The 12,499-nt window shown below is 34.5% G+C and overlaps 3 protein-coding genes across 4 annotated transcripts; 2 read left to right on the top strand and 1 right to left on the bottom strand.

Moving 5' to 3' along the window:
- Nucleotides 1-437: 437 nt before the first annotated feature.
- Nucleotides 438-4,052, bottom strand: LOC306856980 (tetraspanin-33; the record flags this gene model as incomplete). Its single annotated transcript, XM_079396572.1, is given in 7 exon segments — nt 438-548; nt 2,405-2,511; nt 2,514-2,538; nt 3,510-3,605; nt 3,707-3,781; nt 3,879-3,937; nt 4,049-4,052. Coding segments are annotated over 7 exon segments (477 nt in total).
- Nucleotides 4,053-4,187: 135 nt separating this feature from the next.
- On the top strand, nt 4,188-9,966 carry reep6 (receptor accessory protein 6). Of its 2 annotated transcripts, none has more exons than XM_079396424.1 (7): nt 4,188-4,411; nt 4,854-4,947; nt 5,089-5,227; nt 6,759-6,927; nt 9,283-9,359; nt 9,473-9,496; nt 9,571-9,966. In XM_079396424.1, exons 1-6 carry the CDS (start codon nt 4,285-4,287, stop codon nt 9,491-9,493), a joined length of 627 nt encoding a protein of 208 aa, XP_079252550.1. In that variant the 5' UTR covers nt 4,188-4,284; the 3' UTR covers nt 9,494-9,496; nt 9,571-9,966. The 2 variants fall into 2 exon arrangements, with proteins under 2 accessions (XP_079252550.1, XP_079252551.1); XM_079396425.1 differs by having other exon boundaries at nt 4,211-4,411; nt 9,579-9,966.
- A 329-nt stretch (nt 9,967-10,295) lies between these two features.
- Nucleotides 10,296-12,311, top strand: cUnh19orf25 (chromosome Un C19orf25 homolog). Its single transcript, XM_079396319.1, has 2 exons — nt 10,296-10,608; nt 11,893-12,311. Exons 1-2 carry the CDS (start codon nt 10,482-10,484, stop codon nt 12,075-12,077), a joined length of 312 nt encoding a protein of 103 aa, XP_079252445.1. The 5' UTR covers nt 10,296-10,481; the 3' UTR covers nt 12,078-12,311.
- The last annotated feature ends 188 nt before the right edge of the window (nt 12,312-12,499 follow it).

Consider the following 12,499-nt stretch of genomic DNA (forward strand, 5'->3'; position numbering starts at 1 on the left):
TAGCCCACCTGTGTATAGAATTAGGCTTTACACTAGGATATCACCTGTTTTAATACATATTTGTAATTACATAATAATAACTATGTAATTACATAAAATATATATTTTTAAGACTAATCAAACCATTTACTCTTTAGTCATTTTATAGTAATTAAATCAATATTGCAAGTGTTAAAAGTAAAAGACAGCATGATGTAAAATATATTTTAATAACAATAGTTATAGTGTAAACAGGCACAAGCACAGGAAAAATATAGTTTTTTCTATGTTAGTTCTGAATTTAATCACAGCTTTTGGTTTAATAACTCACAGTACAATATAGAATAATCACATTATTTGCTTCTAATTTGTAACATGTTATAACTTGGTATTTCAAGTGCAATGCATCATTGAATTCCAATGCCTGCACTTGGAGAAAGGTAAGCGTATAAAACCAGTCAAGACTTTCTGTTGCAGCAAAAGTTGTCGCTCCTGTTACGTTTCCTCTTCTTCTCTTGAACGCTTCGGATTTGACGGAGCTGTACTGAAGCCAGTGACATCATACATATCTAAATAACAGACAAATCGCTTATCAGCCTCAATGCAAAGAGATGCACGTTTGTCTTTTTTGTTTTGACTTTTTCCATGTGAGTTTCATGTGTCCTACATATCAGGTTTGAGATAATATTTCTAGTGGCTCAGTATGCGTTTTACTGTGGTCTATGTACTTTGGGTGGCTGTTCATGTTTAATTAATTGTAATGAGTGTAAGAAAAGGAGTCCTGTATGAAGAGATCGCTTTGTACCATAAAAGTAAATGAGAGTTGTTAAAAATGTAACATTTACATACAGTGGGATCCAAAAGACAGCTGGTGAAAATAATTATATTTTGCATTTAAAAAAAAAAATTCCCATTAAAAATAACAATTGAGTAGAAACCTTTAAATTAATTTGCTGTATGTACTCCACATTCGGGGCAAAACCTGATGATCTATGTTATCCTAAATTTGAAAATATTCTGTGAATCACGATTAATCGCATCCAAAATAAAAGTTTTGGTTTATATAGTATATGTGTGTGTACTGTATATATTTATTATGTATATAAAAATATACACACACACAGCATATATTTAGAAAATATTTATATGTATTTTACATGCATATATTTATGTGTATAATTTAACTTATACATAAATATATTTAATATATAACATATTTTCTTAAATATATACATGCAAGTGTGTCTATTTATATATGCATGCAATAAATATACACAGTACACATATATATTATGTAAACAAAAACATTTATTTTGGATGTGATTAATCGTGATTAATCATTTGACAGCACTAATATGTGTGTGTGTGTGTAATAATTTTTGTAGTTTGTAATTTCATGACATATCTAGAAGGAAAAAAAGTAACTATATCTATACAATCTATATTTTAAAAATCTGTATGTTTTCCTCATTGATTTGTGAATTTGAGATTTAATTACTAATAATTAAATACATAGATTAAGTTATTTAATATTGATTAAGTTGCTATTCTTATAGTGTAATAAACAACAGTAGATTTGCCATCTATGTGTTTTTCTGAAATCCATTGTCCCACATACATCTCTCTCGAATATATTTAGAAAATTATTGATGAGCTATAATTTAACAATTCAGTCCATTTATACGGAAGTTCTAAGCGGCCATGCATTATTATAATTTTTCTGTCTTGTTTTCTTGTGATCACGACTTAATTTCCTTGTGATCTGGACATAACGAAAGTTGTTTTGTCGTTATCACGACTTAATTTTCTCGTGATCTGGACATAACGAAAGTTGTTTTGTGGTTATCTGGACATAACGAAAGTTGTTTTGTCGTTATCACGACTTAATTTTCTGGACATAACGAAAGTTGTTTTGTGGTTATCTGGACATAACGAAAGTTGTTTTGTGGTTATCTGGACATAACGAAAGTTGTTGATCTCACCGTAAAAACCGTTTTCTCACCTCTAAAAAGACTAAAAAATAGTGCTGGGCAACAACTAATCGCGATTAATCGCATCCAAAATAAAAGGTTTTGTTTATATAATATATGTGTGTGTACTTTGTGTGTTTATTATGTATATATAAAGACACAGTATATATTTTGAAAATATTTACATGTATATATTTATATTCATTTAATTTATATTGTATATAAATATTTAATATATAAACATAACTTATCTTTCTTAAATATATACATGCATGTGTGTGTATTTATATACACATATAGATACACAGCACACACACATATATTATGAACATGAATTATTTTAGATGTGATTAATTGCGATTAATCGTTGCCCAGCACTAAAAATAAATGTTTAAAAAGGCTTTAAATGTTTCATGAATGAATGGCAGTAATACTCAGAAGAATACTCGCATTACTAATATTTCATTCTTCAGCCGTATGCAGCAGGAGAAGGGCACTCCATAGGCTTCCAGACTGGGGTTCTGGTCAGAAGCGTTGAAGTACATGTTTTTAGACCAGTCTAATAGGAATCCACGCCACAGCACTTGAACTACAGGATATAGTAGATCAATAGTGTAATCTTTGACCTCTGCCATTGCATGCATCGGCCATTCATCAGTCTCACATACTTACACTACTGTTCAAATGTATGGGGTCAGAAAGGTTTTTAAGAAGTTAATAGTTCTATTCAGCAAGAATCTGATGAAAAGAAACAGTAAAGATGTTACAAAAGATTTCTATTTCAAATAAATACTGTCATTATATAGTGACTTAAAGGGATAGTTCACCCAAAAATGAAAATTCTGTCATTTACTAACCCTGAAGTAGATCCAAACCTGTATGAATGAGCAAAAAGGAAGATATTCTGAAGAATGTGTTCTGGGGCACCATTGACTTCCATAGTGTGTTTTTTGTTTTTTTAGCAGAACAAGGAAATTCATACAGGTTTGGAACTACTAAAGGGTGAGTAAATGATGACATTTTCATTTTTGGGTGAACTATACCTTTAATACTTACACTGTAAAAAAAAAAAAAAAAAAAAAAAAAGTTTTTTTTTTTTTAGTCAACTTGAAATTTTAAGTTACTCAATGTTAATTTAAGGGACAACTGGAATATTTTGAATAAAAATTTTAAGTCAGCGGGGGTAACAAATTATTTTAAGCTGAAACAACTATATTTTTTACAGTGTATTAATTCTACTATAATTTCTATTCATTAAAGAATTCTGAAAAGCATCATACTTTCCAAAAACATATTAAGCAGTTAAACAAATGTTTCTAGAGCAGCAAATAAGCATATTAGACTGAAGGATCATGTGACACTGAAGACTGGAGTAATGACAGCTTTACCATCACAGGAATAAATGACATTTTGCAATTTTAAAATTGAAAACATTTTAATTTAAACATTTCAATTTTCAATTTTTAAACGTATTTATTCATTTAAACTTATTTCACATTATTATGGTGTTTACTGTATTCTTGTATACAGTATGTGTATATATATATAAAGTTCATTCACCTTTTTCTGTACAAAATCAATCACATTTTCCAGGTCCTGATCATCACGATAGCGTACAATGGCCTTCATCATCAGCTGCTCTGTCCTCTCTTGAACCTACCAACAAATATTGAAAGTAGTCGTTTTAAACTTCACATAATTTCTCCAAGATTGGATCAGGTCCAAAGTTTGTTCTTGTACTTCTGTGAATTCTTTACCTTTTCAGAGAACAGAAGGCCCAGAACACCAGCTGTTATTTGAAGAAGCAGAATGGCCAACACAATTCCTACAAACTGGACAGATATGATTTCTTCGTAAATACATAAAAACCAAAAATCATACGTGTGACTAAAATCGGCTTGTCACAATATAAGGGTAAGTATATCAGACCATGTTGCGCAGAGCTCCGAAACAGCCACCAAATGTGATGGTGAACATGAGAGAACCCACTAAAATGATAAAAGGAGCATTTAAAGTGTATTGTTGTAAAACTCCTGTCTTCCCTTTTCACTTCAGATTCAACTTCTTCCATATCTGACTTGATTATCCTGACTGCACACTCATATCTGTTTCGGAAAATGTCAGTTACAGTTGCGTATCAATACCACAAGTTTTAATTGTTATTTGGCGTACTATTTATACGCATTTTCCTGAGCCTGCTTCAGCTGTCAGTCTAGAGTCCTGATCCTCCCACAGACTGACAGTAAGAGGATTGAGTCTGTCCAGTCAGCGAAACTAGCCCAGAGACAGACACTTGTGTTTAACTGCATAACGTTACACTTTCCTCCGAGCCACGATGTTTACCATATTTACAAAGATAAAAGACCGCGTCGAGGCTTTTTTAAACGAGAAGAATATAGTCACTGACTGTCTCAATAAAATCGAAGAGAAAACAGGCATCAAGAAACGATATTTAGCGCTCGGTAAGTCCTGATTTTATATAAAGCCCGTTTCATGTTCTGTAGGCTATATTTAATAAAAAGTACTCGTATGCTGTTATCCTAAACTTTGATGTAGCAGGTGCTCAAATCAGTCGAAGCTGCTTTGATACACACACAGTAGGCTATTTATTATTGGCATGTGAAATAAATCATTACATCATTAATAAAGAGGAATTAATTTCCCTTCAGGTAAAGCACAGAAAAATAGCTGAAATGTTTCAATTTCTGAATAATGAAGTTCCTCAAGTGAGATTTTGTCTGACCTAACCAACCCGTGACTTGGCCTTCATCCCTCAACATCTAACTCTACATTGAAAAATAGTGCTAAAGATTGCATTGGAGTCATTTCACATGTGATTTTGCCGTTTACACTATAAAGTCATAGCTTAGCTGTTTTAGAAAGACAGTGATTTTCTTCCAACAGGTGCTGTTGGTGTGACTGGAGCGTATTTATTATTTGGATACGGTGCTTCTCTGCTCTGTAATCTGATTGGTTTTGTTTATCCTGCATATTACTCGTGAGTTATGTGCTTTTAAGGTTGTTTTTTTTCTTCACAAATCAGCAGTTGTTGTAACCTACAATGAATCTTTATTATTTTTCTGGTTGCAGTAACTTGGATGGGGTAGCCTATCTTATTTTGTTTTGTTTACATTTTTAGTATCAAAGCAATAGAAAGCCCTGATAAGGAGGATGACACCCAATGGCTGACGTACTGGGTAATCTACGGCTTCTTCAGCGTGGGGGAATTCTTCTCGGACATTTTTCTTCACTGGTTTCCTTTCTACTATGTGTGTAAGGTAGGTAGAACAAGGCCAGATGCTTTCTCTGGCTAATATCTGATTTAAGAGGATCAGATTATTACCAGCTTCTTTCTGCTAATTGGCACAAAGATTCTGCTTTCCTTTGTCATGCTCCATCTGAGAGGTTAAATAGTTGGTTGGCAAGCTGTTTAATTTAGGACAGCTCTGTTGTTGGTCTTTAGACATCTGCCAGTTTGTCTATATTAGTGGTCATGGGCATATGTTTGGTTTTAGCATTCGTAGTTTTAATATCATTTTAAAATCAATCACACTATAGATGCACAATGTTTTTCTTTTTATTTCTTTTTATCTTATTTTATTGGAATTATATGTTGTATATCAGTGTTGTATGGAGGCCATTCCCGTCACTAAAAGGTAACTTTGTGACTTTTATCTCACAATTCTGACTTTATTTCTCAGAATTGAGAGATATAAACTCATAATTCCGAGAAATGAAGTCAGAATTGCGAGATATAAACGTGCAATTCTGCCTTTTCTTCTCAGAATTGCGTGATATATAAACTCAAAATTGCGAGATAAAAAGTCACAATTCTGATTTTTTTTCTCGCAATTTTACCTTTTTTTCTCAGAATTGTTATACAGTATATAAACTCACAACTGCGAGTTATAGAGTCTAGTTTTGAGGGGGGAAAAGACTGATATGTTGTCAGAATTGCGAGTATATATCTCACAATTCTGACTTAATAACTCACAATTGCATCTTATAAAGTTAGACCTGCGAGACTAAACTCGCAATTCTGAAAAAAAAGTCCCAATTTTGAGATATAAAGGTATTTTTATTTTATATATCTCACAATTCTGAGAAACAAAAGTCATAATTGTGAGAAAACATTTAATAATTTCCTTTTTATTTGATTATTTTTTAATTCAGTGGCAGAAATGGGCTTCCATAGTGTTCCAACCTAAAACAAAAAAAAAAAGACACCGAAAAAATAAAACTGAAAATGTATTTTTGTTAATGGAAATCGAAATAAAAGTACTAAATTACCACACCTTAAATTTTTTTTAATAAATATTTAACATAATTCTTATTTCAAAATTAATAAAAATGACAAAAGCACATAACAAAATGACTAAAACATAAACTCAAATTAAAAATGGAAAATAAAAATAAATTCAAAATATTAAGGAATGCTATAATAGTAAATAAATAATACTGGAACAACCCATATGTTTGCGTGTTTATTGTGTGTTTATACTGTGTTTTTGCTTCACACTAAATCACTGTGATAAGCCATAATTATGTATATATTAGAGTTCTCGGGACAGGTTTCCCAGGAAACTGTATACTTTCATCATTTGTCTGTGCATGTTGCGTCACAGGTGAGGCTACTTCAATATGCATATAGGAACCCGAGAGTAGGTTTGACAAACTTTTAAAACTATTTGCAACTTTAGTCTCTTTGGTAAGGACAACTCTATGTTGCTCTATGTTAGTGATGAATTCTCACACTAGATTAGCCAATTTTTCACTTCCTTGTTTTTTTTTTTTATTTCTGGTGTTTAGTGCTTGTTCCTGTTGTGGTGCATGGCTCCGGTCTCCTGGAATGGTTCTCAGATTCTGTACAGGCATGTGGTGCGGCCATTTTTCCTGAAGCATGAGGCCAAAGTAGATGAGATGGTCAGCAATATAGGCGGGAAGGCCATGTCAGCAGCTGAGAACGCCACGAGAGAGGGTATGCAACATAAGAGCTGATTCAAAACACCACTCTTTTCCAGAATTTTTATTATCTTATTTGCCAGTACACCTGATAATCAAAATCGGAAGATAAAAAAAAAAAATGTTAAGATGCAAAATTTGAATAGATATCGGAACTGACACAATTGGCCATGAAATAATTGTGAAACATCTGCATTTTCAGATTCACACCTAATAAAAGCTTTAGTTACACATGCATGTAAAAAATAATAATAAATAAATTCAGTGTTTATGTCACTGCTCAGATTGGCTTGCACTGTATTTCATCACATAACACATGGATTAATGTTTTTTTTTTTTTTTTTCATAAATTCTTTCAAGCCAACTTTTAATTAAGGGCCCATGAAATTAATTATATTTTTCCCTAAATTCTGTGTTATCCATTTTATTTATTTTTTGTTTTATGATTTAATACAAAATTATCATTGAAAATTCAGTCTAATTAAATTGCTAAATAAAACTGTAATAATTTAATCAAGCTTTTAAAATATAATATAATATAATAACTGCTGTCAAACGATTAATCGCGATTAATCGCATCCAAAATAAAAGTTTTGTTTACATAATATATGAGTGTGTACTGTGTATATTTATTATGTATATATAAATACAAACACATGCATTTATATATTTAAGAAAATATGATATGTTTATATATTACATATATTTATATATAATATAAATGTATATACATGTAAATATTTTCAATATATATACTGTATGTGTGTGTATTTGTATATACATAATACATATACACAGTACCCTGGCAATACTGTTCGCACTGCAAACATTATTATTTGTATACACTCACCTAAAGGATTATTAGGAACACCATACTAATACTGTGTTTGACCCCCTTTCGCCTTCAGAACTGCCTTAATTATACGTGACATTGATTCAACAAGGTGCTGAAAGCATTCTTTAGAAATGTTGGCCCATATTGATAGGATAGCATCTTGCAGTTGATGGAGATTTGTGGGATGCACATCCAGGGCACGAAGCTCCCGTTCCACCACATCCCAAAGATGCTCTATTGGGTTGAGATCTGGGGCCGGTTGCATAAACTGTTTAGACTAGTCTTAAAAAGTTAGTCATCTAATTTTTTTTCTTCAAGACTGGTCATAACTTTTTTAATTCAGTTATGAAAAGGTAGATTGGTATTATTTGTATTGGAAAAGTAAGACTTATTAGCCCTTTGCAACTGCTAGTTGGTCAAACTAGTTCTTAAGACACAGTCTTAACATGGTGGCTAAGTTTACGCAACTGGCCCCTGGTGACTGTGGGGGCCATTTTAGTACAGTGAACTCATTGTCATGTTCAAGAAACCAATTTGAAATGATTCGAGCTTTGTGACATGGTGCATTATCCTGCTGGAAGTAGCCATCAGAGGATGGGTACATGGTGGTCATAAAGGGATGGACATGGTCAGAAACAATGCTCAGGTAGGCCGTGGCATTTAAACGATGCCCAATTGGCACTAAGGGGCCTAAAGTGTGCCAAGAAAACATCCCCCACACCATTACACCACCAGCCTGCACAGTGGTAACAAGGCATGATGGATCCATGTTCTCATTCTGTTTACGCCAAATTCTGACTCTACCATCTGAATGTCTCAACAGAAATCGAGACTCATCAGACCAGGCTACATTTTTCCAGTCTTCAACCGTCCAATTTTGGTGAGCTCGTGCAAATTGTAGCCTCTTTTTCCTATTTGTAGTGGAGATGAGTGGTACCCGGTGGGGTCTTCTGCTGTTGTAGCCCATCCGCCTCAAGGTTGTGCGTGTTGTGGCTTCACAAATGCTTTGCTGCATACCTCGGTTGTAACGAGTGGTTATTTCAGTCAAAGTTGCTGTTCTATCAGCTTGAATCAGTCGGCCCATTCTCCTCTGACCTCTAGCATCAACAAGGCATTTTCGCCCACAGGACTGCCGCATACTGGATGTTTTTCCCTTTTCACACCATTCTTTGTAAACCCTAGAAATGGTTGTGCGTGAAAATCCCAGTAACTGAGCAGATTGTGAAATACTCAGACCGGCCCGTCTGGCACCAACAACCATGCCACGCTCAAAATTGCTTAAATCACCTTTCTTTCCCATTCTGACATTCAGTTTGGAGTTCAGGAGATTGTCTTGACCAGGACCACACCCCTAAATGCATTGAAGCAACTGCCATGTGATTGGTTGATTAGATAATTGCATTAATGAGAAATTGAACAGGTGTTCCTAATAATCCTTTAGGTGAGTGTATACGAATATAAATGTTCTAATCATTGTCAGAATTTTTCAACTGTTCAAGTTGGCTCTTGTTCTATCCATTATTCTCTCTGTTGCAGTTCTTCACACTCTGGCGAGAAACCGGACCATTGGCCCCGCCAGGCCTGAAGCCAGGAGACTGCCCAGTTCTGCTCCTGTATGTCATCGTAATGCTAATAAAGCCACATTTGACAAGTCGTACAGTTTTCTGATCTTTGATTTTCTCCATATCTCTCTGTGCTGTCTCTTCTTGCATGTGTCTGACTGTAGGCTGAACCCACTGTTGATTAAACGGTACGTATGAGGTAGGAGCCTTAAAAGTTTTAAAGTTTATATGTTTTAAAGTGGTTCTTTCTTTCTACATGCAGAAATACAGGTGGCTAAAGTGACCTGAGGATGCAAGAGATGCAGCATCATGTTGAATTAACATCAGTTCTGACCGCAGTATCATATGGTCTCATTGTAAAGACCTCAGTGGGTGAACTGATGCCTGATTTTCACACAGCCGTTGTCAGGAGTGGAGTTTTGGACTTTATAACCTGGTGTATTTATTTTCACTGTTCATATAAATTTGTTCAGATTGTTAAATGTCTTCTTCAGCAAACATAGCAATGTAGAAATGTACTGTAGGAAATTCAACATTGTAGTTTTTTATTTATTGGTAGTAATTTGTTGTACTCATGGCATCTGTCAGAGATTTTGTAATCTTATTATTATGATAAAAAAAATGTACATCTTCAATAAATTTTTGTATTCAACACTTCAAAATATACTTTCTTGTAGAATTATTTTTTCCTCATACATTATCAGCTTAAGTCCTAAAACTGAGTGGAATATATCCAACTTTTCATAAAAGCTTATCAAACTGAAGCATTCCAGAATGGAAGAATAAATTATACTGCATACAATCACACTAACCTGTAAGATTGTAGATCATATAGCTATAAACTTTTACATTTACTTCTTGTTGTGAGATCACTATGGTTTAATGCTGTAAACTGATCTCAGCTCGTGTTCTTGCGACAGTCTTCTGTTTCTGTAGTGCTGTTTTACTCCGAGTCGATAGATGGCGCCAGTCTTCACGAAGATCTCCGTAGATCTCGAAGAAGCATCGTCTGACGCGTCAGCGCTGTGGCGCACAGTAAACAGTTTCCATGTGAAATATGTTCAGTTGAGTTAGTTTTACAGTGTACTGTCTGCCCATCAACACGAACACTAATGCTTTATAAATGTCACACCCTTGTTGTTTAAAATCGGAGCTGGTGCGTCTCCAGTCAGGATGAATTTTGGCTCCAAAAGCAAGAAGCGGATGGTGCTGCCGTCCAGACCGGAGCCGCCGACCGTGGAGCAGATCCTGGAGGACGTGACCCGAGCCTGTCCCAGCGACCCGGTGCTCACCGCTGAAGGTACCGATACCGGACACACGAGGATAGCTTAAAACACCCCAATACAGCAATGCAGGGAAATTACTATATCTCAAAAATAAGTTATTGCTATTCATTTTAAGGCAATTCATTTACTAAAGTAATGTCGCGTAGATCAACAATTGACACAAGAAGCCAGTATAATAGGCTACTAACGTTACTTAGCGAGTATACGAATTGTTCACATGCCCCCCTTAACATTTATTACATTGAAAAATATTTTCAGATGTAAGTTTAGCAAGTGCAGGATGATATGTGACTCTGGACCACAGAACCAGTCATAAGGGTCAATTTTTCGAAAATTTATCATCTGAAAGCCACATAAATAAGATTTCCATTGATGTATGGTTTGTTATGATCGGACAATATCTGGCTGAGATACAACTATTTGAAAATCTGGAATCTGAGGGTGCAAAAACATCTAAATATTGAGAAAATCGCCTTTAAAGTTGTCCAAATGAAGTTCTTAACAATGCATATTACTAATCATGAATATCTTCATGGAGCATGATCTTTACTTAATATCCTAATGATTTTTGGCATAAAAGAAAAATCTGTAGTTTTTACCCATACAATGTATTTTTGGCTATTGCTACAAATATACCCCAACGACTGGCTCTAATTTACTAACATAATTTCACAGCAATTCATATTTATTTCAATGTTGTTGGTGAATATGTGGTTAATTTTATGCATGTTTCCATATGTTTTGGTGGAATAGTTACATTTTCTCTTGAGATCAGGAACTAGACTGGTGCCGTGTATTCCAGCCATTACTGAACTGCAAGTTATCATTGCTTTAAGTAACGTGTATATATATATATATATATATATATATATATATATATATATATATATCTAATATATAACCAGGAGCATACGTATAGAGAACGTTTTTCCTATACAAACAAATGTTTGTCCTTTTTCTAGTGTTGTTTGTGCACCTGGTAATGTTAATCCAATTCATCATTTCATTGGTAACTTGAAGTGCTGTTCTTTTGTGTGTTGTGTTTGTGCACCTGGTCATGTTAGTCCCATACAGACAGAATGATATTTTAAAATCCTGAAGTTGTCTGTTTTTTAAGCCCATGTCTTTGTTATTTTTTTATTTATTTTTTAATAACAGTGGAGTAATTAGTGATTACATGTATTATTGAATCTTGTAGGCCAACTTCTTTGCTACTGCTAGCAGTGTTGGACATGGATGTTAGCTAGTGTGGGTGCTCCTTTGCGTGCATAATGTAATATTTGGCCTTGACTTTTCAGATCTGAAAGCCAGTTCCAGCGGCAGCGAAGTGGAGGTGAGATACCTGCAGAGCAGACGCTACATAGAGCTGCATGAACGATTGCAAGAGGAACGTGGCAATCTCGCACGGCGGAGAGACGAGCTGCGTGCGGCTGGGGAGTCTTTGGAGCACAGCGTGATGGAGGTGAAGAGGAGCGCGCTGTGACAACTCGCCTGTAGCATTTGAACTTGAGATTTTCTCATTCAGTAGCAGGTGATTTGAGAATGGCACTTAATTTCCACGGAAGAGCCTTTCCTCTTGCTAAGCCGCTGTTAGCATTTAGGTTCAGTGTCGTCATAATAACGCTCTAAATGTGCCACTTGGACACTTTTGCCATTTTCAATTCATGTTTGTGATATTTCTGGCTGATTTGTTTTTATTAAATCTACTTGGTCAATGTTAATGTGTTGTGTGTGTGTTCAGTAAGTGCAGTCCATTTCACAAGTTGTGCAGTCTTAATGTATTTTTCATTAAAGTAATTTACATCTAATTTTCACAATCCAAGCTTGCTTGAGTTTACTGATGACTGGAATTACTGAAGGTAGTCAAAAGGCATCTACCATTAAATAAATTACTTCCACTCAGAT

This window comes from Barbus barbus (genome assembly GCF_936440315.1).
Source record: "Barbus barbus genome assembly, chromosome: 37".
In the NCBI taxonomy this organism is placed as follows: domain Eukaryota; kingdom Metazoa; phylum Chordata; class Actinopteri; order Cypriniformes; family Cyprinidae; genus Barbus; species Barbus barbus.